At 42.0% G+C, this 27985-nt stretch overlaps 1 protein-coding gene across 4 annotated transcripts in view; it reads right to left on the reverse strand.

Moving 5' to 3' along the window:
• Window positions 1–12415: 12415 nt before the first annotated feature.
• The window catches only part of INIP (INTS3 and NABP interacting protein), a 28754-nt gene continuing 13184 nt past the window's right edge, over window positions 12416–27985 (reverse strand). For 2 of the 4 annotated variants that reach the window (XM_024995949.2, XM_059889247.1), the window contains 3 exons: window positions 20747–20849; window positions 18469–18559; window positions 12416–15356 (listed from right to left, as the gene is read on the reverse strand). In XM_024995949.2, the coding sequence (XP_024851717.1) occupies window positions 15261–15356; window positions 18469–18559; window positions 20747–20849 (290 nt within the window). In that variant the 3' untranslated portion in view covers window positions 12416–15260. Of the gene's footprint in view, window positions 15357–18468; window positions 18560–20746; window positions 20850–22862; window positions 23011–27985 lie in introns of all 4 variants that reach the window. The other 2 variants (XM_059889249.1, NM_001078064.2) reach the window with 2 other exon arrangements.

The following is a 27985-nucleotide window of genomic DNA, read 5'->3' on the forward strand; positions in this document are numbered from 1 at the left end:
ATTTAATCCTAAAGCCTTTTAAAGTTGAAATTTACTGCTCTCTAGATATGTAAGAGTTAAAATAATTCCTAAGAAACAAGTTTCTGAAAAATACTTAAGGATAAGTATAATGTGGTAATAGTGAAAAGATGAGAAGTTTCCTTCACAGTTATTGACCCTAAAGGCAAATTTCATCTCTGCTCATTGTTTTGCTTATAATTTTTAAAAAGACTCCTGAACCAGTTAAAAAATTTGATGAGCGCTATAGGTCATCTTCTGAAGAAGATCCATATTTGCATGCAACATTACACATATAAACCCACATTTAAAAACTTCTGCACTAGATTTCTAAAAGTTATCTTTTTGAGATTTATGCTAAAATAGTTAAGAATCTGTTTCAAAATAATCCAGAGGGATAGAGAAGGTGGAGGTGTAGATAGTACATAAACTGGCCTCAGAATAGATCATTATGAAAGCAGATCATTGGGTACAGGAGAATTCACTATACTCTCCTGGGTTTTTGTAGATATATTTGAAATTTTCTCTAAGGCAGAGTTTAAAACAAACACACAAAAAAATTCTTTTATTAGAGATTCCCCAACCCTCCTCACCAATCGTAGAGATTCACAGAATTTTCAAGCTGAAAAGAAGGACCTAAGGAAAGTCAAGAGTAACGATGCTGATAAGAAAGATCCTCTAGATAATACCCGAGGGAAATTTTCAGGCAAGAATGCTGAGTTGCAGTAGTAAGGGCAAAAACAAGTGAAATTTCTACCAGATGGGAACACATTTTTGTCTCTCAGTTTAATATAGAGAGAAGATCTGGGGAACTGATTCCAGTGGTCTTAGGTATGACGTGGAGATGGGTACAACATGTCTAACGATGGAGATGTGATCCACCACACTGAAAGTGCTGTGAAGATGGCCACCCTGAGCTGGGGTCCCAAGGGCCTGGGGTAGCACAGGGCTTTCTAGGCCTTGAGGACAAATACTCCTCACGGTGTTGCTCTGGAAATTACATGCTACCAGAATCTTGGAAGAACAGAGAACCTGCAGACAAGGACCAGCAAGCGTGCAAGTGTGGGGTAGACAGACACAGACGTGTCCGTGGCCTGGTGCCCCCACTCTCCCTTGGGTGTCAAGACAGTATCTCTCAATGCCTGAGGGTCTCTCTCGTGACCCGTGCCTTTTGGCTTGTTTCGGTCTGTCCATCTCCTCTTTCTCACTCTCCCAGATTAGAACCTGGAGCCCCAGCTGGTGTGCAGCCTGTCTACCTTCCCCAGCACATTTCCTTTTCCGTTTCTGCTCGGTTTCCATTTTATTTCCTGCTCTGCTTAGGACCGTTTTCACTACCATTTTTGCTGGGAACACACCAGGGACAGACACGAAAGACATTAAACAAGATCTATTTCAGCAATAAACAAGCTTCTTGTATTTCTCATGGGATCCCAAAGAAATAAGGATGAGAAATAAAAATTCCTGCCGGAGTATTTACAATGTACTCAGCTGTTGAAATGTTCCAAATGCAATCAAGGAAGTAATTTAGCACATTTCTAATACACTTAAGTATGGTAATAATGTGTAAGAGTTTGGTCACATTTAAAGAACCCTGTGAATCTTTCAGGACATTATTACAGAATCTAACGCCCACCAATAGCAAATAACATTTTCGACAGTTAATAGTTAATACTGTATTTGTGGTTTGCTGTTGTCGGTCCCTAGGACAATGGCCCAGAATTGAAAGGATATAATTGAGTCTTCCCCTAGGCAGGGGACAGCATGATCCGGATGGCTCCTTTTGTCCTACAGTCTCAGGATATGTGCAGACTATGCACAGTCCTCTGTCACGCATTTCTCCCTTAGTGTAACAACCCAGACAGGGCACTGTTGCCCAAGTGCCAGTCATTCACGTCCCTCCTCCACAATTCTGTGATAGCTATTCTGTTATTTACTATTTTTTTTAATGATCCATTTTTTTTTAACTTGAATTTATTTTAAAGCTAGAAATAAGTACTTCTTCAAAAATCAGAGTTCCTGGAGTCAAACCTCTCAGGTTCAGATTCCAAGTCTGCCTCTTCCTAGTTCTGTGATCGTGGGCAAGGTATTTGACCTCTCTTTGCCTCCATTTCTTCATCTTTAAAATGGATATAATAATACCTACCTTGTAGGGTTGTGGTGAGGATTGAATAAGGATTTTAACATATATAGAGCACTTAGTACAATGACCAGTACCTAGCAACTGTCAAAAAATAATAACCATTAGCTATGCTTGTTTATGGGCTTCCCAGACGGCACTAATGACAGAACCTGCCTGCCAGTGCAGGAGATGAGAGAGAACGGGTTCGATCCCCAGGTTGGGAAGATCCCCTGGAGGACGGCCTGGCAGTCCACTCTAGTATTCTTGCCTGGAGAATCCCATGGACAGAGGATCCTGGTGGGGTACAGTCAATACGGTCGTAAAGAGTTGGACATGACTGAAGCGACTTAGCACACACGCATGCCTGGTTATTTATATTGCCACATAATTGCTGTGTTACTTGCAGTACATTGAGATAAAAATACATAACTACTGAAGTTAAAAATGTTCACCCATATACACCTCAAGAATCCTCTCTAGCGTAACACAATAACCACCCTGTGGGAAGCAGCTTGGCCACCATTCTCCTTGGCTTCCATGACTTAAGGCCTCACTGTCTCCAAGTTTTTTCGCTGCGTCTCTAGATTCTTTTTCAGGCATCTCATCCGTTGACTCTCATTCATACTGACTCAGTTTTATACACTTGGTCAGGGTGATTTCACCCACTCCCAGGGCCTGAGCATAAGCAGACCTATGTTATCGAAACCTTTCTCAACTGGGGCTCTCCATCCAAACCACAGAACGCAGAACTCGACTCAACTGCCTGTTCGCTCAGTTCTCCCGGGGAGAGCTAGTGCCTTTCTAGATCAGGGGAGAGATGTTCCTTCCTTCCAGATGGTGGAGGTCTTAGCGCTTACTGCTCTAGTGGAAGCCCAGCTGAGAAAGGCTCCCCAGCCCCCTGGCCCACCGGCACGTCTCCCTAAGGAAATGGCACCCATGTCCACCGTGCTGCCCGAGGCAGAAGCCTGGCAGTTATTCTCCGACCTCCGTCTTCCCTCTTCCCCGTTCCCCTCCCATCCTCCATTGTGTTTCCGTCTCTGGATAATCCCACTGCTAACTTAGTGTTAGTAGTGTGAGTTGCTCAGTCATGTCAGATTCTCTGTGACCCCAAGGACTGTAGCCCATCAGGCTCCTCTGCCCATGGGATTTTCCAGGCAAGAATATTGGGTTGGATTGCCAGTTTCTTCTCCAGAGGATTTTCCCAACCCGGGGATCAAACCCAGGTCTCCTGCATCGCAGGCAGATTCTTTACCATCTGGGCTACAGGGAATAATTCTTGAATTTCTTCCCTTCCCATTCTCCTTTCTGCCACCAGCTTGGTCAGCCCATACCATTTGCCCCAGGATGACATACATCAACCTCAGTGGTTTTCGTGCCTCCACGATTCTATCCTCCACTGCTCCTTTGGAAAATCTCAGTACGTGCACACCTTATTACGTCATTTTCCCACCCATGGCTCTCCAAAGCCCTTATGATAAAGCTCCATATCCTCCATGTGGATGCCGGCTCGTGCTGTTACCCCATTCTCTCCTCTCTGCATTGGGCCAGCGCCTCCTTCACCTCTGCCCGGCATACCCTCTCCTTCCACCCACTCCTCTACCTTCACCCCTTTCTTTTGTGAAAGTCTTGATCTTCAGTTTTCGTCTAGCATGCCGGACACGTGAACTCCTCCTCTAAGGAGCAGCCGATGCTCTTGGGTTAGCAGCCTCGCGAGTTAGCAACATTGAACTGGACCTACTAGCTGGTCACTGTCGCCCTACAGGGCCACTCCCATCCCCAAGGAGCCAGGTGTGTTCAAAGGGAGCAGCTGAGCCTTTGCCCCACGAATTGGCTAACCTGGGAGAGCAGGCAAGGGGCTGCGCTTCAGCTGTGGCTGCTCAGAGCCTGTCTTTCCACTGTTGGATGTTTTCCTAAGAGAACTTGAATTAATAGCTCAGTAATGAATAATGAGGGGCTGGCACACACTCCTGTTTTCTTAACAGAATTATGGCTGCCAGATTCACTGTGTTTGCTACAATATTGCAAGGCTCTGGAATCTCCTGGGAGACTCCCAGTAGATATAACATCTGTGGCATGGAGATGGTTTCCAAAAGATTGCACTGAAAAATCATCCAAAGAGGTACAGCTATGTTGGTTTTGACCAAAGAGTTTTAACTGGCACCCATGGCTGGGCTTCAAGGAGTCTAGGAATCCCCTAAGATTATAGGTGTAGTTTGAATGTCTGTGTGTACATTTGCTTGGGGAGAGGGTCCATGCTGGGGACCAAGATGCCAGTTTTCTCTTTGGATGATTAGACTTATTTCATTTATTCATTAAAATGAACACTTGTTATAATTTGCCAGACACTATCCTAAGCACAGCTTCCCCGGTGGCTCAACGGTAAAGAATCTGCCTGTGATGCAGGAGATGTGGGTTGAATCCCTGGATTGAGACAACCCCTTGGTGGAGGGCACAGCAACCCACTCCAGTATTCTTGCCTGAAGAATCCCATGGACAGAGGAGCCTGGCGGGCTACAGTCCATAGGGTTACAAAAAGTAGGACACGACAGAAGTGACTGAGTGTGCACGCATCCTAAGCACTGGGGGCATATATCAGTAAAACACACACACAGAAAAGTATCTGCACTTACAGCCCTTATATTCTAGTGGGAGAAGGCAGATAATTAAAAAGTTAATTACATTCTATATTAGAGGGTGCCAAGCATCACAGAGAAAAAGTAAGCAAGGTTGTTTTGAGATAGATGAAGTTTTGAATACAGTGGTCCAAGAAGGCATTACTGAAAAGATGACATTAAGTAAAGACTTGAGACCTCTGAGAGAGCAAGCTACGTGGATAACAGTGTGGGTAACGGGAAGAAGAGCGTGCCAAGCAGAGGGGTCAGCAGTGAACACCGGGGGGATATCCCAGTCTCTTCAAAGGTACTTTTACTTGACATTAAGGCAGACAGCAGGGTATGAGAAAATATCACCACCTCCCGGCAGAGTGGAACCGCTGAGCATCTCCGGTCAAACCATTTTCTCTTGGATGGACCAGGCTAGTCTGTCTAACCAAAGCGGCAGAGAATATCACTCTGGACCAGGGAGCAACATTCATTATCAGTCAAACCTGTTAGTTTTAACACGAGTTAGAAAAACTAACTAAACTGTTAGTTTTCACGAGGTGAAATCACATATAACTTTTGGCTCAAATTTCCAATCGTCATTTTGGTCACTGGCCATTTTCAGGAGATCAACAGCCTCTCCATAGAAAAGCTTACTAACTATAAGGGAGAAAGAGAGTATATTAAGATTCAAGGGGGAGAAAATTTTAACTTTGATTGCCTGTTTTCAGCTAAATTCTCTTTGTTCCAACAAATAGACTCATTTGACAACATTTTGTAGATTCGTAATCCATTATGAAGATTTTGGCTTTACTCCTAGTGAGATGGAAACTTATTAAAGACATGATCTTACATTAAAATTATGGTAAAATATATATAAAATTTATCATCTTAACCATTTTTAAATGTTACAGTTTAGTGGCGTTAGGTACATTCACATTATTATGTAACCATCACAACTATCCATTTCCAAAATTTTTTCACCACCCAGTAGTGTAACTCTGCTAAGTCGCTTCAGTCGTGTCCGACTCTGTGCGACCCCATAGACGGCAGCCCACCAGGCTCTCCTGTCCTTGGGATTCTCCAGGCAAGAACACTGGAGTGGGTTGCATTTCCTTCTCCAATGCATGAAAGTGAGAAGTGAATGTGAAGTCTCTCAGTCGTGTCTGACTCCTAGCGACCCCATGGACTGCAGCCTACCAGGCTCCTCCATCCATGGGATTTCCAGGCAAGAGTACTGGAGTGGGGTGCCATTGCCTTCCCCAGTGTAACTCAGTACCCATTAAACAATAACTCATTTCCCCCTTCTCCCAGCCCCTGGGTAACCACCGCTCTACTTTCTGTTTCTGGTGAATTTGACTGTTCTGGGCACCTCATGCAAGTGGACTCATACAATATTTGTCCTTCTGTGGCTTCTTTCAGTTAGCATATGGCTTTGGGGTTCATCTATGTTGTAGCATGTATCAGAATTTCATTTCTTCTTAAGGCTGAATATCCTGTTGTATGTATATACCACACTTTGTTCCTTCATCCGATGATGGCCATCTGGGTTATTTCCGCCTTTGGCTCTTGGGAATAATGCTGGTATGAATGTGGGTGCACACATACCTGTTTGAGTCCCTGCTTTCAGATCTTCTGAAGTGGAATCCCTGGATCACATGATAACTCTGTGTTTAATTTTTTGAGGAGCCATCCTACTGTTTTCCACAACAGTTGCACCATTTACACTCCCACCAACAGTGCACCAGTGTCGCCACATTCTCACCATCACTTGTTTTCTGGGTTTTGTTTTGTTTTGTTTTTGTTTTACAACAGCCATCCTGGGTCTGAAGTGGTCTCGTTGTGGTTTTTTATTTGCATTTCCCTAATGATTAGAGATGCTGATCATCTTTTCAGAGGCCTTACGTACATTTTTAAAGTATCAAGTTGGCCAAATAGTTCATTCAGGTTTTTCCATAACATCTTATGGAAGAACCCAAAGGAACTCTTTGGCCAGCTGAATATCACTCTGGCTGCTGTGTTGAAATTCTCAACTGTGAGGTGAGATGAAGGCCAATTAGAGGGGCTTCCCAGGTGATTCCAGGTAAACAACCCGCCTGCCAATGCAGGAGATGAAAGAGGTTCAATCCCTGGGTCTGGAAGATCCCCTGGAGAAGGGAATGACAACCCACTCCAATATTCTACCCCGGATGGACAGAGGAGTCTGGCGGGGTACAGTCTATATGGTCGCAGAGTCAGACACGACTGAAGCGACTTAGCATGCATACACACAGTAGTCTCGGTATATGGTGTTGGTGGCTTGGAACAAGATGATAGCAGTGGAACTTGGGAAGGAAGAGGGATAAGGTAAGGTAAGGAGGTATGGCCCATCCAGGTAAGGAGCATGGCCCAAGTGGCGACTGGAGAAGGGGGAGGGCAGTCTCTGGAACCCAGGATGTCCTCTGGAACCCTGGGAGACTAGGGTATTAGTTCACACCAAAGTGTTTGTCTGTATCCACAGGACAGTAGCAGGGATAACACAGGGGAGGAGACAATCTGGAGTAGGACACAGGACCCGAAGGAAGGTAAGGGAGCGCCTAGGCAGGATCCTTGGCAATGGCGGTGCTGGCGTCTTTAAGGGGAGGAGGGGGCAGGCATTTTTAAGAAGTGAATTTTGAAAGAAAATAAATGTTCTAAAGTGGCAATGGTCAGTGAGCCAGACACTAGGTGAACCTGCAGCCGGGATGCGAACCCCTGATCTGCCCCCTGAGAGACACCAGAGACCTGTAGACCTTGAGAGGAAGGCAGGAACTAGGAAGAGCTCACACCTGTAGATGTATTTTGGTGATTGAACCAAAGGAATTCCAGAGATCACAGCAGGGTATCATCAGGAAAGGACACGTTGTGGGAGGGTTGGGGGCTGCGGGTGCATGGCCAGAGGCTGAACCGCAAGGAAGGGAAGCCCTGGCAGCTCACTCGGGTGTTGACTGAGAACAGAAGGCCAGCAAAGGGGGCAGCACCGGAGGCGAGGTGGGAGGAGTTCTGCTCTCTCACCCGCTAGCTGTGTGCCTAAAAGGTCACTTAGCAAGGTCATACATCCTGTGTTTCAGTTCAGTTCAGTTGCTCAGTCATGTCCGACTCTTTGCAATCCCATGCCAGGCCTCCCTGTCTGTCACCAACTCCCAGAGCCTACTCAAACTCATGTCCATTGAGTCGGTGATGCCATCCAACCATCTCATCCTCTGTCGTCCCCTTCTCCTCCTGCCCTCAATCTTTCCCAGCATCAGGGTCTTTTCCAATGAGTCAGCTCTTCGCATCAGGTGGCCAAAGTATTGGAGTTTCAGCTTCAACATCAGTCCTTCCAATGAACACCCAGGACTGATGTCCTGTAGGATGGACTGGTTGGATCTCCTTGGAGTCCAAGGGACTCTCAAGAGTCTTCTCCAACACCACAGTTCAAAAGCATCAATTCTTCAGCACTCAGCTTTCTTTATAGTCTAACTCTCACATCCATACATGACTACTGGAAAAACTATAGCTTTGACTAGATGGACCTTTGTTGGCAAAGTAATGTCTCTGTTTTTTAATATGCTGTCTAGGTTTGTCATAGCTTTTCTTCCAAGGGGCAAGTGTCTTTTAATTTCATGGCTGCAATCACCATCTGCAGTGATTTTGGAGCCCTCCAAAATAAAGTGTGTCACTGTTTCCACTCTTTCCCCATCTATGCCATGAAGTGATGGGACCAGATGCCATGATCTTAGTTTTCTGAATGTTGAGTTTTAAGCCAACTTTTTCACTCTCCTCTTTCATCAAGAGGCTCTTTAGTTCTTCTTTACTTTCTGCCATAAGGGTGGTGTCATCTGCATATCTGAGGTTATTGATACTTCTCCTGGCAATCTTGATTCCAAATTGTGCTTCATGAAGTCCAGCGTTTCTCATGATGTACTCTGTATATAAGTTAAATAAGCAGGTGACAATATACAGCCTTGATGTACTCCTTTCCTGTCTTGGAAACAGTCTGTTGTTCCACGTCCAGTTCTAACTGTTGCTTCTTGACCTGCGTACAGATTTCTCAGGAGGCAGGTCAGGTGGTCTGATATTCCCATCTCTTGAAGAATTTTCCACATCTTGTGTTTAGATAGCTACTTTAATCTAGCTTAAACAATAATGAGAGCTTATTACTCCCATACATACCCTTCCAAAGAGGAAGGGCAGCACTTTAGGAACTGACTCAGCTGTGCAGTTATGTCCTCAAGGACCCAGTTTCTTTATATTTCTCTGTTGCACCTCTTATGGTGGTGGCTTCATTCTAAGACTGGTTTCACCTCATGGTCACATGGTGGCTGCCAAGAATACTCAGGAAAAAAATGCATAATTTCCTTCTAGACATGGACTGGAAGAAGCACAAGCTGGAATCAATATTGCTGGGAGAAATATCAGTAACCTCAGATATGCAGATGACACCACCCTTATGGCAGAAAGTGAAGAGGAACTCACAAGCCTCTTGATGAAAGTGAAAGTGGAGAGTGAAAAAGTTGGCCTAAAGCTCAACATTCAGAAAATGAAGATCATGGCATCCGGTCCCATCACTTCATGGGAAATAGATGGGGAAACAGTAGAAACAGTGTCAGACTTTTTTTGGGGGGGCTCCAAAATCACTGCAGATGGTGACTGCAGCCATGAAATTAAAAGACGCTTACATCCTTGGAAGGAAAGTTTTAACCAACCTAGATAGCATATTCAAAAGCAGAGGCATTACTTTGCCAACAAAGGTCCGTCTAGTCAAGGCTATGGTTTTTCCAGTGGTCATGTATGGATGTGAGAGTTGGACTGTGAAGAAGGCTGAGCACCGAAGAATTGATGCTTTTGAACTGTGGTGTTGGAGAAGACTCTTGAGAGTCCCTTGGACTCCAAGGAGATCCAACCAGTCCATTCTGAAGGAGATCAGCCCTGGGATTTCTTTGGAAGGAATGATGCTAAAGCTGAAACTCCAGTACTTTGGCCACCTCATGCGAAGAGTTGACTCATTGGAAAAGAGTCTGATGCTGGGAGGGATTGGGGGCAGGAGAGGGGGACGACAGAGGATGAGATGGCTGGATGGCATCACTGACTCGATGGACGTGAGTCTGGGTAAATTCCGGGAGTTGGTGATGGACAGGGAGGCCTGGTGTGCTGCGATTCATGGGGTCGCAAAGAGTCGGACACAACTGAGCGACTGAACTGAACTAAACTGAGACATTTAGAATGACTCCCTTTTAGTAGCAGTCTCAGAAAAATGTAAACACACCTCTATACACCCAGAAAACCTCTCCAGCAGTCTCACTGGGGTTGAATTTGGGTAACATGTCCACTCTTGAACTAGTTCTCATGGTCTGTGAAATGCCGTGTGTCGACTGGCTATGGCAAAAGGGAGTTGTCCTGATCAGTTTGGAGCATGTAAGGCCCATCTGTTGCTGAGACAGTCAGCATATTGGCTGTAATGGGGAAGGCTCATGCTGAATAAAATCTGAGTATTGTCAAGAAGATGGGATTTCCAGGTGACTTGATGGTAAGGAATCCACCTGCCGATGTGACACAGGGGATGCAGGTTCAATTCCTGGGTTGGAAAGATCCCCTGATGTAGGAAATGGCAACCTACTCCAGTATTCTTGCTTGGAGGATCCCATGGACAGAGGTGCCTGGCAGGCTACAGTCCCTAGGGTCACAGAGTTGGACATGCCTGAGCGGCTGAGCATGCACACACTATTAGGAAGGAGAACGAGTAGATTACTAAGAATGTCTGTCTACTTATAAACTGGGCCATCATGCAACCTCAACGAATACTGTGCAAGGGTGCCGTGCTTTTTCTTTCTTAACGGTTCTTGGAGGTAGCACTCTGGAAGAGCTGTGGGAGAGACGAAAGGCAGATGGGGGTGGAAGGAGGTGAGGAAACAAGAAATTTGAGTTAAGGATCCAAGAACTAAATGGAAGAGAGTGGAGCTGGATGGGACTAGAGCTGAGGCATGGATGTAACAAGAGCATGCCTGTCTGAATTCTCAATAGAAATTAAGAGTAAATATTCCTCTGGTGCCTTCCAAGTTCCCCTTTCCCCAGAGCTGGTTAGGGCCTAATTTGTTCATCTCTGTACCTGTCTGTGCTCAAAAATGTTCAGTTGCTCCCAGCTGTTTTATGTCGGGCTAGAGACATTTGCCTCACCCTGGAATTCCAAACTCTCTAGAATGAGTACAGCCTGTGTTTGGCCTCATTTCTAATTATTGCTGTATACCAATTTTTCCAGTGGTCATGTATGGATGTGAGAGTTGGACTATAAAGAAAGCTGAGTGCAGAAGAATTGATGCTTTTGAACTGTGGTGTTGGAGAAGACTCTTGAGAGTCCCTTGGACTCCAAGGAGATCCAACCAGTCCATTCTGAAGGAGATCAGCCCTGGCTGTTCATTGGAAGGACTGATGTTGAAGCTGAAACTCCAATACTTTGGCCACCTGATTCGAAGAGCTGACTCGGAAAGACTGAAGGCAGGAGGACAAGGGGATGACAGAGGCTGAGATGGTTGGATGGCATCACTGACTCAATGGACATGAGTTTGGGTGGACTCCGGGAGTTGGTGATGGACAGGGAGGCCTGGCATGCTGTGGTTCATGGGGTTGCAGAGTTGGACACAATTGAGCGACTCAACTGAACTGAACCAATTTATCCAAATCTGTCCATACAAATCAACCAAACAGGACTTTTGGTTGCTTCACAACGCCCCCTACACCAGCTCTCCTGCCTGCCTTTGTGCAGGTTTTTCCTATGCTGTGAATATTGGTCTACCACCATTCCTGGCCGGATCTCTCATTTCGAAAGCCAAATTCAAATGACTGTTCTCTGAAGGCGCCTTCACCAGTCCTTCCACGCTCATGTAGTCGTCCCTTCCTCAGTACTGGTGTGCTGTTAGCCTTTGCTACTGGTGTCGCCTGCTCTATCAGATTCTTGAGGACAGTGAGGTTCTCCTCCCCCATCCATGTTCATTCTTTCATTGTTGTTCGGTTCCTAAGTCGTATCTGACTCTTTGCAACCCCATGGACTGCAGCATGCCAGGCTTCCCTGTCCTTCACTATCTGAAGTTTGCTCAAACTCATGTCCATTGAGCCGGTAATGCTATCTCATATCTCATCCTCTGATGCCATCTTCTCCTCCTGCCCTCGGTCTTTCCCAGCATCAGGATCTTTTCCAGTGAGTCAGTTCTTCGCATCAGGTGGCCCAAGTACTGGAGCTTCAGCTTCCGCATCAGTCCTTCCCGTGAATATTCAGGGTTGATTTCCTTTAGGATTGACTGGTTTGATCTCCTTGCTGTCCAAGGGACTCTCAAGAGTTTTCTCCAGCACAATTCATTCTGTATTTGCTCATTTAAAGAACTGTGGGTGTCTACTGCACACCAGTCACTATGCACACAGAGGTGAGGAAGCTGCACTGAGCAGACACTGGTTGGGCTTAATGCTACTGAAAAGGGACTCATGCCCGCTGAAGGGATTCCAATTAGGGGGACCAGCTGCACTAACGAACTGATATCCTCTGTTGATATTCCGTTTCTGAATGTAACCATATCTGCCAAAACATTTGCCTCAACAGGCCTTAAATGCATAGCAAGGTTGAGTTTTTATTGCCAAAGTAAAGCAAAGAACTAAGACAACTTAATGAGACAGCTTAAAAATTTTTCAGGAAAAAAATCAGCCTTTGAAATTACTGAGTCATTTCAGTTTTTATTCCAGAGTCATACAAAGCACTATCATCTGTATTATTTAGAAGTGGCTTTCAAAACATTTTTGCCATGACTCATAGTATATAAAAAAAAAATACCCTTTACATCACAATTCAGGTCATATTCATTCATTCCTTCATTAAGTATTGACCACCTACTATATGCCAAATACTATTCTCAGCAGGATACAGTAGTAAACAGGAAGAAGAACAAAAGCCCTTGCCCTCAAAGGCCTTACATGCAGGTGGAGCCTATGATAAAGTAAACTCACAAACGCACAGAAAAGGAAGATTCACGAACCAAAACCTATTTCTACATGCCATGTACTCTGTTATTTTCTATTAAAAAAAAAAAGCGGGCCACACCCCATTCAGCCATTTAGTTGGCCTCTCAATTCGGTAATGTATTGAGACCTGCACTCTGAAAAATACTGGTCTAGGTACTTTATGCATTAGGCCGTGTGTGCATTGTTCCCCTTTTACAGACGAGACAGAGCGACAGGGAAGTCCTAAGGTTAAGTGGGTTAGCCACACTCGCCTGCACCCGAGGGAGCACCGCTGGGGCCCACTGCCACCCTCCCCATTATCCTCTGCGGTCCTTGCTGTCGCAGCCCCTACTCTGATGATGAAATCCTGAGCTCTGCCTGGGGCAGACCTTCTCTCCCTGCCAGGGAAGACCGCATTAGTACCTTCTAGGCCCGACTAGACCGCGTGGCTCAGGTTTGGCTGCTCCCGGGCCCCGCACTGGATGCTGCTTCCTCGCTGCTGCACCAGAGTGGGCTCCTCTGCACTGTGGCTTCTTTACAAGCAGGTCTTAGCTCTTCCCCTTAAAGCACAGTGCTTTACAGAGCAGGCGTTAGTAAATACGCATGGAACTGAACTGAATTTGTAAGGAGAGGGGTAGAGGAAGTGCTTACAAGACAGGACTGAAAGATTCAGATATTTAGGTGATATATAAGGGCTGAGACCAGAAAAGATACCACTGGGAAAAAAGATCTTTTCACCCAGGTTATAAAAGTTACATGTTTGGTAGAAGCATCAATAGTATAAAAACTATTCAATCCAAAAATGTTATATCCCTAGCATCAGTAGATTTAGAATGATGCCAGTTGCTCAGGGATTGCACGGAAGAGTAACTTACATTGATTCAAGAAAAGAAGGGCCAAGGCTAGCTGTGTGAACCTGGAGAGGCAGAGGCAAAGGCCCAGGTGCTCGCCAGCAGTGGGAGAAAGGGCACCTTTGCTGTAACGGTGACCATTACAGTGGGGACAGCTGCCAACTTCGCAAATGAGGAAAACCAGTCCCAATTCTCAACAGAGAGAATCTAAATGGCACAGCCATATCTAGAACTGTCCACTCCTGCTTCGTACAGTTTAGGTGAGATGGGGCTGAGTGCATGGAACAAATACCTAAGGGAAGGAAGGAGAATCTGTTCAAAAAGGGACATAAACTTTTCTAATTCTTGACTCAAACTGTAACTTCCAGTTTAAAATCTCATCCTACCACCAGACAGGATGGGGACTTAAGGCCAAGATGAGGTCAGTTATAAAAAATACTATATCTGTGATATAGTGTAAAACATAATTTCAATCCTATTAAAAGTAAAAAAAAAAATACTGTTAGCTCAATGACCTCTAAGGTTCAGGGACGTACACATGTATGGATTTTTAGATATCGTGAACACTGAATTCTCTAGCCCATGGTTTTCAGACTTTATTTTGAATTAGAGACACTAATTGCGTAGGACTAAGGTAGTTGACTCATTGGAAAAGATTCTGATGCTGGGAGGGATTTGGGGGCAGGAGGAGAAGGGGACAACAGAGGATGAGATGGCTGGATGGCATCACCAACTCGATGGACATGGGTTTGGGTGAACTCCGGGAGTTGGTGATGGACAGGGAGGCCTGGCGTGCTGCAGTTCATGGGGTCGCAAAGATTCAGACATGACTGAGCAACTGAACTGGATTGAACTGAACTGAAGGTCAGTTGTGGGGACTGCATATTTAAGTAAGCATCCTGTATTCTGTTCAAAGTTGTATCATGTTGAGAAACTTGCTTATCCTAATTCTTTCCTCTTTAACTGAAAAGGGGCTCAACTTTGCTTCTAATTAGAGCAAAAATGGGCAATAAAACTGTTCAGGCACACCATTTATGTAGTAACACTAAATAAGAGCATGTACAAAATTTAAAGCTATATTTCTTATTGTTTTTAATAGCATTTAATCACATAATTTACAGTGGCATAGGTTTATAAAAGGTATTTACGACTGGCTGGTAACTTACTCGCATCTTGGGTTTTCTTTTAAAATTGAGAATAGGGAAACTAGTTAAAGGATATTTTAGGATCTGATGACTATAAACACAAAAGGTACACTGATATCAATTCTATAAACAGCAAATGTGAATGTAGCTTAAGCCTATTGGTTCACATTTTTAAAAAGCACCCTCATTTGTTTATAAAGTACTTTAAATGGTTCTTGAAACTCTACTGTAGACATGATATATTCAGTCCAACTAGTTTGGAAGGTGGGTTTTGTGACCACATCCAATTTGGGGTCTGATTCAGAATTAAAAATCAAACTGCCTTACACACAGATTATAGTCCTGAGCAGCAGCATCAGTTCCCAGATAATACAGCTTCCAGAGCTTTCATCATCCTGGTCAGCCTTCTTTTTTTGCTTTCACTTAAACATATCTTTCTTTTAAAGAAACAAAACATATAAAAAAAAGTCCACCAAAATTCTGAAAGTCACAGTTTGTATAGCACTGAATGATAGTAGCTTTGGCATTTGATATTACAAAGTCACTTCCGTTACAAATGTTTTCTTCATTCTGGGTCAAGGCGAGGTAAAACAGGAAGAATGAGATTCCCAAAGGCAGAATCTTGAGTTATGAAGTATCCCGATGAATGTGCATGTGCATGCTAAGAGAGGTTTAAAAAAAGAAAAAAAGGCAATTTAGTTATTAAGAGTCACAGTTCTTCAACCAAGGCATTAAAATTACTTACCCTTTCTGAGTGCTTAAGACCAAATTTGTTTTAAAAGCCAGTTCTGCTGCTGCTAATTTTGTTTAAATACACAGAAGATCTACAATAATAAAGAATTCACATTAACAAGTTGCACCAGGTACCAATTTATCCTCCCTACTCTCTTCCTTGTGGTTCTCATCAGTCAGTAATTGAGTCAAAGACGTGAATTACTTTGTTCCTGGAAGTGGGAAGGAAAACTAGCAACAAGGTCCCAGAGTGCTCTGCCCTTGGTCAATAAAGCAGGAGAGTGAGAAAGAACGGCAGAAGTTGGAAGGAGAAGGGGAAAGGCAGCTGATGGCTGGTGATTAAGATGCCAACATTTTGTAGAGAATGCTGGAATGTAAATAACAAAACCACCAGTGATGTCCTTTGTCACTAAACAAAGGACTGTTTATAGGTGGTCTAAAGGGAGATGATCTTTAGTGTAATGTCCCTTGCAATTCTAAGGCTTAAAAGCATCAGTAACACTGTCTTGTCCAAGGTCTCTGAGAATCTTAAATTATCCAAGATCAATGAAATACTAAAACTGTTCATCACAGTCAGTTTTTTTAAGATGATGGGTTGTCAGATTTCCATATTAAGAGTTAAGTCTTGCTCAGTCGTGTCCAACTGTTTGCGACCCTACAGACTACAGCCCACCAGGCTCCTCTGTCCATGGGATTCTCCAGGCAAGAATGCTGGAGTGGGTTGCCATGCCCTCCTCCAGAGGATCTTCCCAACCCAGGGATTGAACCTGTGTCTCTTATGTCTCCTGCATTGGCAGGTGGGTTCTTTACCACTCAGATCAGATCAGTTGCTCAGTCGTGTCCGACTCTTCGCGACCGACCCCATGAATCGCAGCACGCCAGGCCTCCCTGTCCATCACCAACTCCCGGAATTCACCCAGACTCACGTCCATTGAGTCAGTGATGCCATCCAGCCATCTCATCCTCTGTCGTCCCCTTCTCCTGCTGCCCCCAATCCCTCCCAGCATCAGACTCTTTTTCCAATGAGTCAACTCTTCACATAAGGTGGCCAAAGTACTGGAGTTTCAGCTTTAGCATCATTCCTTCCAAAGAAATCCCAGGGCTGATCTCCTTCAGGATATACTGGTTGGATCTCCGTGCAGTCCAAGGGACTCTCAAGAGTCCTCCAACACCACAGTTCAAAAGCATCAATTCTTCGGTGCTCAGCCTTCTTTACAGTCCAACTCTCACATCCATACATGACCACAGGAAAAACCATAGCCTTGACTAGACGAACCTTTGTTGGCAAAGTAATGCCTCTGCTTTTGAATATGCTATCTAGGTTGGTCATAACTTTCCTTCCAAGGAGTAAGCATCTTTTAATTTCATGGCTGCAGTCACCATCTGCAGTGATTTTGGAGCCCAGAAAAATGAAGTCTGACACTGTTTCCCCATCTATTTCCCATGAAGTGGTGGGACCGGATGCCATGATCTTCGTTTTCTGAATGTTGAGCTTTAGGCCAACTTTTTCACTCTCCACTTTCACTTTCATCAAGAGGCTTTTTAGTTCCTCTTCACTTTCTGCCATAAGGGTGGTGTCTTCTGCATATCTGAGGTTATTGATATTTCTCCTGGCAATCTTGATTCCAGCTTGTGTTTCTTCCAGTCCAGCGTTTCTCATGAGGTACTCTGCATATAAGTTAAATAAACAGGGTGACAATATACAGCCTTGACGAATTCCTTTTCCTATTTGGAACCAGTCTGTTGTTCCATGTCCAGTTCTAACTGTTGCTTCCTGACCTGCATACAGATTTCTCAAGAGGCAGATCAGGTGTTCTGGTATTCCCATCTCTTTCAGAATTTTCCACAGTTTATTGTGATCCACACAGTCAAGGCTTTGGCATAGTCAATAAAGCAGAAATAGATGTTTTTCTGGAACTCTCTTGCTTTTTCCATGATCCAGCGGATATTGGCAATTTGATCTCTGGTTCCTCTGCCTTTTCTAAAACCAGCTTGAACATCAGGAAGTTCACGGTTCACATGTTGCTGAAGCCTGGTTTGGAGAATTTTGAGCATTACTTTAGTAGCATGTGAGATGAGTGCAACTGTGCGGTAGTCTGAGCATTCTTTGGCATTGCCTTTCTTTGGGATTGGAATGAAAACTGACCTTTTCCAGTCCTGTGGCCACTGCTGAGTTTTCCAAATTTGATGGCATATTGAGTGCAGCACTTTCACAGCATCATCTTTCAGGATTTGGAATAGCTCAACTGGAATTCTATCACCTCCACTAGCTTTGTTCGTAGTGATGCTTTCCAAGGCCCACTTGACTTCATATTCCAGGATGTCTGGCTCTAGGTCAGTGATCACACCATCGTAATTATCTGGGTCGTGAAGATCTTTTTTGTACAGTTTTTCTGTGTATTCTTGCCATCTCTTCTTCATATCTTCTGCTTCTGTTAGGTCCATACCATTTCTGTCCTTTATCGAGCTCATCTTTGCATGAAATGTTCCTTTGGTATCTCTGATTTTCTTGAAGAGATCCCTAGTCTTTCCCATTCTGTTGTTTTCCTCTATTTCTTTGCATTGATCGCTGAAGAAGGCTTTCTTATCTCTTCTTTACCACTAGCACCACTCAAAACAGATATGCTGACCATTAAAAAAAGAATCCAAGCAACAATAAATCAGTAAGACTATCAAAGGACATAACAGCATGACCAATTTGAAAAATATATATGTACTATTAAACTAGCCAGCCAGTTTGGCTTCTTGCGTTCATTCAGGCCATCCAAATATCCTACACTCTTTTGTGCACAAGCAGTCTCTTCCCAGGTGCGGCAAAAAATCAATCATGACCACTTCAACAATATAAAAGATACTTTCATTACTCCTGTATTGCTCCTTCAAATTCTTTGGGCATGACTGAACATCAGCAAACCACTGCAATTATGTATGGAACATTTTTATTGATATTGCTCCAATGCAATACAAAATAAGAACTGTGCTGGTTTCCAAGCCCCGGGAAATCTCTGGTGAGACAAGAATGTCAGTCACACTTTTCTTACCTGCAAAGCTGCCTTCTGCTGGGCTGCAATATGCTGCTGCTCAGCGTGGTCCCGGAAGTCCTTGTTGAGGGCGGGTCTCGAGAGCGCAATGCTAAAATGAGACTCTTAGTTACTTGACTATTTAGAGACTCCTTTACTTCTGAATCACATTTTTCATTAGATATTCTATATAGGGATTATTTAAAAAACAAAACATCTTCCTGAATAAGTCTTTTTCCCTTCTTCCACTGTTTACATTAATTTATATGGAAAAGCCCATACATATTATTTACTAGTGCTTCAGATTATCTCCTTTTTATCAATGATTTATGGCCTTCTGCTTTCAAACTGATTTGAGGTACTCTGGTCTATCATAAAGTTACATTTATGATGAAAACTAAAGAGCTGACTATTTCAAGCAGATGGTAGAGCATACGAAGGCAGGGTTCAAACCTGACACATTTGAAGAAATTTATGGTTCAGTAGGACTGGAGGTCTGGAGAGGGGAGAAGTGGGTTGTCAAAAAATGAGTCTAGGAAGGAAGGCAGGTACCAGGACATGTACAGCCTTGTGAAAGAAATCAAGAAATTCGATTCCTAGGCCAGGAAATTAAACATAAGAGAATGATAAATGCTTGGAGACGGAAGTGAGAGGGAATAATAAACAATTAAAGTTCATGTTTCTGACTTTGATTACTAGTAGATCTGTACCACTCATGGCAACAAGTAAGCCAAGAATACTAAGTAGGTAGAGAGGGGAGATGAGTTCAGTATGAAACACACCAAGTGTGAGATGCCTGTAGGACATCAAAGTGCAGATGTCCAGGAGGCAGTCTGGTGCTTGAGAGAGGAATGGGCTAGAGATGTAAGCGTGTAAAAGTTATCAGCACATAAGTAACAGGCTGTGAAAGTGGATGCAACTGTCCAGTGAAAAGACGCAGACTGGGCAACTGGGTCTAGAACAGAACTCGGAGGAATACCAACATTCAAGAGACAGGCAGTGGAGAAATGGCTAAAAGAGACACCAAGACAGTATAACAGTGAATGAATGGAGGCCAAGAAGAGTACTTTAAGGAGGAGGAAGCTGTATACAATGGAATAAAAAATTAAAAATCTTGTCATTTGTGATGGTAAACACCATATGAGCTCACTTATATGTGGCATCTAAAAAACAAAACGAAAACAGACTTCTATACACCTGAATCTAACACAATATTGTATATCAAGTATATGCCAATAAAAATTAAAAAATTAACCAGACTCACAGATAAACAGGTGGTTAACAGAGGGAAGGGGTGTGAGGTGGGAGAAACAGGTAAAGGGGATTAAGAGGCACCAGCCCGTTGGAAAATAAAGAGGTCACAGGAATGTAATATGCAGCATAAGAAATGTGATCAACAATGTTGTAACACCTTTGTGTAGGGACAGATGGTTACTTACTGTAGTGATCAGATCATAATGTACGCAGATGTCAAATCGTTATGCAGTAAACCTGCAGCTAACACAATACTGTACAGTAACTACATTTCCATTTTTTGAAAAGGAAGAAATCAGTGGTTTCAAATAATGATAAGCAGTCTAACAAGAAAAGGACTTTGGTTCATCAGATTTAGCCACAAGGAAGCTGCAAGTGACCTGGGCTCCAACCCATTCTTTGGGGCTAGGGTGGGGAGGCCTGGAAGTCAGACTGTAGTAAGCTAAGGAGTCAGTAAGTGAGAGAGCAGAGATGAGCAGGTACGGACAACTCCTTTAAGAGATCTGCCTGACGTGATTTTTGTTTTTTGATCTATTGATATGATTTATTATATTAATTGATTTCAGATGATAAACCTATTTTGAATCTTTGAAATAAATCCTGCTTGTATTTTCAAAAAAAAAAAAGAGATCTGCCTGAAAGAGAGAAGGGGAAGTTAAGGTGGTGGCTGAAAAGAATAATGGGTGTCAGGGAAGAGATTTAAGATGGCAGAAATGAAATAAAGATCATTAAGCTACCTCAATTTTACCTACTTGGCATAATGCTTAAAAAGTGGGACATTAACAATAATTTCATGAATAACAACAACCAAAAAACACAAAACTCTTTTCTTTTTTTTGCAAGTAGCCTGTAGAGAAAATTAAATATTCTGATTAGAATGAAAATATTTAAAATCTAATCAATTTTTAAAAATCTAATTTCTTCAAATCCAACTAGGAAATAAAACGTCACATGTTAAAGAAACAAATCACTGCCAACCAATTTTAATTCTGTCCAAGACACTTTTTATATCACTAAATATAAAAACCAGATTATTCTTCTATACCTAGCTCCAGGATGATTTGTTGAAGATTGGTTCTGCATTAGTAACTTTCTTTTTTCTTTGTCCAGTTCTGCCAAGATTGCAACTCTATTTTTGTTTTGAAAACCTAAAATAAGAGAGGGGGGGCGGAATGAGAAAGAAAGAAAACAGATTAGAGCTATTTTATAAGCCTAGGCTACCTAGAAATCCAGAAAGCAAAACTTCATTCTCTAACATGATAATAAACTACTAGTAAGCAGTTTCCTTCTCTACTGCCTGTCTTCAACCAACTGTAACGGCATTATACGCAGATAAAAGCAAAGTATAATACTGACTGAGGGCTTTTAAGAGTGAGTTCTACAGAATTTTAATCGCCAAAGATGGGTAACAGCATTTGTTTCTTAAAATCTCTGTGGCCCCAAATCCTGCAGGGACCAATCTCTCCCTTGCTCAGTCAATCTCTGAAGTAGAGATTTTCTTAGTTCTCAGTTTTAGGAGTCTTTATGAATGCCTCTTTCATGGAAGTGGAAAGCATGAAAAGTACTAGATATACTCAGGTCAAAACAGTATTTCTTTTTCTCAACACTTTCATTCAGAAATGACACACACAGTCTTTCAAGGAACAAGTCAAAGAATTGCAACTGACTAGCAAACAGTTCTGTGAGAGAGATGGAACGTAACTGAAAGGGAAAGGCTATGGTCAGGTCTATCAGGCTCTTATTTTCTGCTCTTGTCTGATGTCCCAAAATTGTACTTCCTTCTTGACCTTTCAAAAATAATTTATGTGTCAGTTTTTGCACAAAACATTTACTATATTATAGACATATATAGTCAATAGAACTTAAGTAACAATAATAGCTTATTTCAAACTTGAAACTTAAGGCAAAATACTAGGTAGTCTATTTGTTACATGAAGTGCATTATGCTTAGTCACTCAGTTATGTCTGGCTCTTTGCGACCCCATGAACTGCAGCCCTCCAGGCTCTTCTGTCCATGGGATTTTTCAGGCAGGATTACCGGAGCAGGTTGCCATTTCCTCCTCCAGGGGATCTTCCCGATCCAGGGATTGAACCTGAGTCTCCTACACTGGCAGGCAGATTCTTTACCACTGAGCCACCCGGGAAGGTGAGTTATGTGAAGCAGTTAAGTATAATTTTCTAGAGCAAGATTCTCCCACTGTCAAGGTTTGCACAAACTTAACTCAAGGGCATAGATACATAAAACTGAACCTCTATTACAGTCACTACATGCACTGTTTTAAGACAAACCATCCTTGCCATAATTCAGTATTTTATTTTTATGATGTTTTACATGTATCTTAAAGGTAAAGGTAACTTTTACATTCTTAGAAGCATAAGGGTAGTAAAACATATTATCTCATGTACAGTAGGAAATACTATTTCTTTATAACTAAACTTTTTCCTAATAAAATTATTTTATAATGCAGCACACTCTAAAAGTTCCACTTTTAGAACTATAACTCTGTCTCCATTCACAATCATATGTACCCTCATTTCCACATTCACTTATAGAAACATTTTAATACCACACATTTCTGTGTCACTAAAAATATTCTGGAATAACCAGCATTACATCAAATTGCACTTAAAACCTAACAGCTAATAATTCACATTGTGTGAATAGTTCTATGACACTTAAACAAGGACTAATAGGAAATCTTTTTATTGAAAAAATCTAAAACTAAAGAATGAAAATTACTGTTTGATAAGTGCGGGTATGGATAATATACTTTCCAATTACAGTTATTATACTGCTTTCATAACTGATTATTTTTAAAGATATTTAAAAAACTCAAATCTTTCAAGTAGTTATCTTACAAGCTATATACTCTTCACAACTCTACAGTGAATCGAACTATATCATCCTGAGGGAGCTGTTTAGGGGGAGGTTCCCTGGTGGCCTACTGGTCAGCACGGCACGCTCTCAGTACTATGGCCTAGGTTCAATCCCTGACTGGGTAACCGAGACCCTACAAGCTTAGTGAGTCCCGTCCTCAAAAAAACAAAACAGCCGTTTAGTATTGGAGGAGTCCATTCCTCCAATTAGTTTATTGGTTTACTAATAAACTATTAGTTCAACATGTTTTAAGTTATTTATTGTGTATAAATGACATACATACAGGCACTAAGGCAGATGCTAAGAATGCAACGATGTGTCACAACTTGACTTCATTCTAGCTCTCATGGTTCTTAAAACATTCCAGTGAAGATAGAGATTATCAAATAATTACACAGATGAATGTATAATTAAAGTCTAAGATGAGCAGTCTGAAATAAAGAAATAAAATTCTATCAGCATTTATAACAATCACTGTGGGACTCAATGTTGAATCAGCCTGACTCAGACTGGAAGGAGGGGGAGCAGTGTCAAAGCAGTCTCCTCCAGGAAGGAATGCTTGAGCTGAAATGTTAGACTAATTAGTTTAACTAGGGGTGGAGGGACAAAATAACCCTTCCCCTGGTAGAAAGATCATGGAAGCTACAAGGTTGAGAATAGACTAGATAAGAGAAGAAAAGCCAGTAGAACAAGCTAGAGATGAGAGGTTGTTTATGGCCAGAGAAATGAACAGACATGACAAACCCAAGAGCTTTTTGGGCAGTTCAATCAACGGGACAATCAGAGAATCAATAGGAAATAAGGAATAATCATGTCCAACTCTTTGCAACCCCATACTGTAGCCCGCCAGGCTCCTCTGTCCATGGAATTTTCCAGGCAAGAATACTGGAGCAGGTTGCCACGTTTTTGGAGGGTAGGAAGGCAGAATATTATTCTGCCTCCTTAATGACACATAAAATGTATTCAGTGTTTCAAGCTTATACTAATTCAGGAGAGACTGCCTGAGTCTAAGCCTGAGTTAAGTAGTAGCAGTATCTGGTCTTCTAGATAGCTAGTTAATGGCAAACACTTCCTATAACTTGCAAGATTCAAAAATTCAACTCTTAAAAAAAATTATTCAACTCTTAGCCACCTTTCAGAATTTACTGAAAACACAGATCAGGGAAACATCAGCCCTGATGTCTGATCAGGTGATCTCCCTGTGTTCAAGTTCTTTCTCTCTTAGACCCCAAGGACTTATCCCTTTAAGCTGCTGCCTCTTTTTCTATCCATTGAGGTTCCTTGTCTTCATCAGTGGCTAAATAAGATGATGAAATCTCTTCTGCTTAAATCACCCTTTCCTCCTCACTCATTTTTCATTTCCTCTTACAGATAAACTCATTTCTCTGAGTTTATTTATAGTAAATAGTTTTAGTATTTTTAGATTTTATAGTTAAGATTTTATATTTTAGAGTAAGGATTTTCTGCTTAATAACAGCTGCATAAGAGATACAAAAATAAAGATGAGGTCTTCTGCCCCTAGTTTAGAGCTCCCAATTTTTTCTTGGATGCTCTAATTAGAATGTTCTAACCCACAGCAAAAGTGCAGTGTGGGAAACAATCAACAGGGAACCTGGGCACAGACTCAATTTGGGTTCTCATCTCAGTACTACCAGTTACTATTTAATATTGGGAAAATTACCTCACTATGCAGGACCAATGGGCATAACAATGACAACTTTGAAGGATGGTTATATGAAATACAGTAAATATAAATAAAGTACCTAGCATACTGCCCGCCACGTGATTCATTCAGTTCAGTTCAGTCACTCAGTCGTGTCCGACTCTTTGTGACCCCATGAATCGCAGCACGCCAGGCCTCCCTGGCCATCGCCAACTCCCAGAGTCCACCCAAGCCCATGTCCATTGAGTCGGTGATGCCATCCCACCATCTTATCCTCTGTCGTCCCCTTCTCCTCCTGCCCTCAATCTTTCCCAGCATCAGCGTCTTTCCAAGGAGTCAGTTCTTTGCATCAGGTGGGCAAAGTATTGGAGTTTCAGCTTCAACATCAGTCCTTCCAATGCTTACTAAATACTAGCTATTACTTTTATTATCACTTAGTGTTCTCTGTCATTTAGTTTGTTAACCTCACTAGATTCTTTAAAAATATATATATATATTTATTTGGTTGCGCTGAGTCTTAGTTGAGGCATGTGGGATCTAGTTCCCTGACCAGGGATCGAACCTGGGCCCCCTGCATTGGGAGCCCAGAGTTTTAGCCACTGGACTACCAGGGAAGTCCCTCACTAGATTCTTGTCAGCCCCATTCTGACAATTCTCTTTCAGTAAACAGGTTTCCATTACAAAGGGTACAACTGATTAGCACAGCTTTCAAGGTTACACTCACATGACTGGCCTCCCAGGTCAGTCTGAATGGACCTGGGGATCACAAGCTCTCTTTTACTATACAAACAATCTCATTCTAGTTTATGTAACATTCTGCCTCAATTCAGTTTCATTCCTATTTGAACCTGGGCCTATAGATCAATTCCAGCACCAGAAAACTACCGTAGTGCCTTTGCCTTGGCAATGAAAAATGAGACAGAAAAAATCTAGCTTTATTTATTTAGAAATCTAGCTTTAAAAAATCAACTCCAAATTGTGTCTTTGCATCCACACTCTCATCTTTAAAAAAGGTACAAATATAAGAATTTTAAGGTGATTTTTATGCATCACTAGGATAAATTCTTTTTTTTATTTTATTTTATTTTTTAATTTTTTTTTCTCAATTAATTTTATTTTATTTTTAAACCTTACATAATTGTATTAGTTTTGCCAAATATCAAAATGAATCCACCACAGGTATACATGTGTTCCCCATCCTGAACCCTCCTCCCTCCTCCCTCCCCATACCATCCCTCTGGGTCGTCCCAGTGCACCAGCCCCAAGCATCCAGCATCGTGCATTGAACCTGGACTGGCATCTCGTTTCATACATGACATTTCACATGTTTCAATGCCATTCTCCCAAATCTTCCCACCCTCTCCCTCTCCCACAGAGTCCATAAGCCTGTTCTATACATCAGTGTCTCTTTTGCTGTCTCGTATACAGGGTTATCGTTACCCTCTTTCTAAATTCCATATATATGCGTTAGTATACTGTATTGGTGTTTTTCCTTCTGGCTTACTTCACTCTGTATAATAGGCTCCAGTTTCATCCACCTCATTAGAACTGATTCAAATGTATTCTTTTTAATGGCTGAGTAATACTCCATTGTGTATATGTACCATAGCTTTCTTATCCATTCATCTGCTGATGGACATCTAGGTTGCTTCCATGTCCTGGCTATTATAAACAGTGCTGCGATGAACATTGGGGTACACGTGTCTCTTTCCCTTCTGGTTTCCTCAGTGTGTATGCCCAGCAGTGGGATTGCTGGATCGTAAGGCAGTTCTATTTCCAGTTTTTTAAGGAATCTCCACACTGTTCTCCATAGTGGCTGTACTAGTTTGCATTCCCACCAACAGTGTAAGAGGGTTCCCTTTTCTCCACACCCTCTCCAGCATTTATTATTTGTAGACTTTTGGATCGCAGCCATTCTGACTGGTGTGAAATGGTACCTCATAGTGGTTTTGATTTGCATTTCTCTGATAATGAGTGATGTTGAGCATCTTTTCATGTGTTTGTTAGCCATCTGTATGTCTTCTTTGGAGAAATGTCTATTTAGATCTTTGGCCCATTTTTTGATTGGGTCATTTATTTTTCTGGAGTTGAGCTGTAGGAGTTGCTTGTATATTTTAGAGATTAGTTGTTTGTCGGTTGCTTCATTTGCTATTATTTTCTCCCATTCTGAAGGCTGTCTTTTCACCTTGCTAATAGTTTCCTTTGATGTGCAGAAGCTTTTAAGGTTAATTAGGTCCCATTTGTTTATTTTTGCTTTTATTTCCAATATTCTGGGAGGTGGGTCATAGAGGATCCTGCTGTGATGTATGTCAGAGAGTGTTTTGCCTATGTTCTCCTCTAGGAGTTTTATAGTTTCTGGTCTTTAATCCATTTTGGGTTTATTTTTGTATATGGTGTTAGAAAGTGTTCTAGTTTCATTCTTTTACAAGTGGTTGACCAGATTTCCCAGCACCACTTGTCAAAGAGATTGTCTTTAATCCATTGTATATTCTTGCCTCCTTTGTCAAAGATAAGGTGTCCATATGTGCGTGGATTTATCTCTGGGCTTTCTATTTTGTTCCATTGATCTATATTTCTGTCTTTGTGCCAGTACCATACTGTCTTGATAACTGTGGCTTTGTAGTAGAGCCTGAAGTCAGGTAGGTTGATTCCTCCAGTTCCATTTTTCTTTCTCAAGATCGCTTTGGCTATTCGAGGTTTTTTGTATTTCCATACAAATTGTGAAATTATTTGTTCTAGCTCTGTGAAGAATACCGTTGGTAGCTTGATAGGGATTGCATTGAATCTATAAATTGCTTTGGGTAGTATACTCATTTTCACTATACTGATTCTTCGAATCCATGAACATGGTATATTTCTCCATCTATTAGTGTCCTCTTTGATTTCTTTCACCAGTGTTTTATAGTTTTCTATATATAGGTCTTTAGTTTCTTTAGGTAGATATATTCCTAAGTATTTTATTCTTTCCGTTGCAATGGTGAATGGAATTGTTTCCTTAATTTCTCTTTCTGTTTTCTCATTATTAGTGTATAGGAATGCAAGGGATTTCTGTGTGTTGATTTTATATCCTGCAACTTTACTATAGTCATTGATTAGTTCTAGTAATTTTCTGGTGGAGTCTTTAGGGTTTTCTATGTAGAGGATCATGTCATCTGCAAATAGTGAGAGTTTTACTTCTTCTTTTCCAATTTGGATTCCTTTTATTTGTTTTTCTGCTCTGATTGCTGTGGCCAAAACTTCCAAAACTATGTTGAATAGTAATGGTGAAAGTGGGCACCCTTGTCTTGTTCCTGACTTTAGAGGAAATGCTTTCAATTTTTCACCATTGAGGATAATGTTTGCTGTGGGTTTGTCATATATAGCTTTTATTATGTTGAGGTATGTTCCTTCTATTCCCGCTTTCTGGAGAGTTTTTATCATAAATGGGTGTTGAATTTTGTCAAAGGCTTTCTCTGCATCTATTGAGATAATCATATGGTTTTTGTTTTTCAATTTGTTAATGTGGTGTATTACATTGATTGATTTGCGGATATTGAAGAATCCTTGCATCCCTGGGATAAAGCCCACTTGGTCATGGTGTATGATCTTTTTAATGTGTTGTTGGATTCTGATTGCTAGAATTTTGTTAAGGATTTTTGCATCTATGTTCATCAGTGATATTGGCCTGTAGTTTTCTTTTTTTGTGGGATCTTTGTCAGGTTTTGGTATTAGGGTGATGGTGGCCTCATAGAATGAGTTTGGAA

The sequence above is a fragment of the Bos taurus genome, chromosome 8, assembly GCF_002263795.3.
Source record: "Bos taurus isolate L1 Dominette 01449 registration number 42190680 breed Hereford chromosome 8, ARS-UCD2.0, whole genome shotgun sequence".
In the NCBI taxonomy this organism is placed as follows: Eukaryota; Metazoa; Chordata; class Mammalia; order Artiodactyla; family Bovidae; genus Bos; species Bos taurus.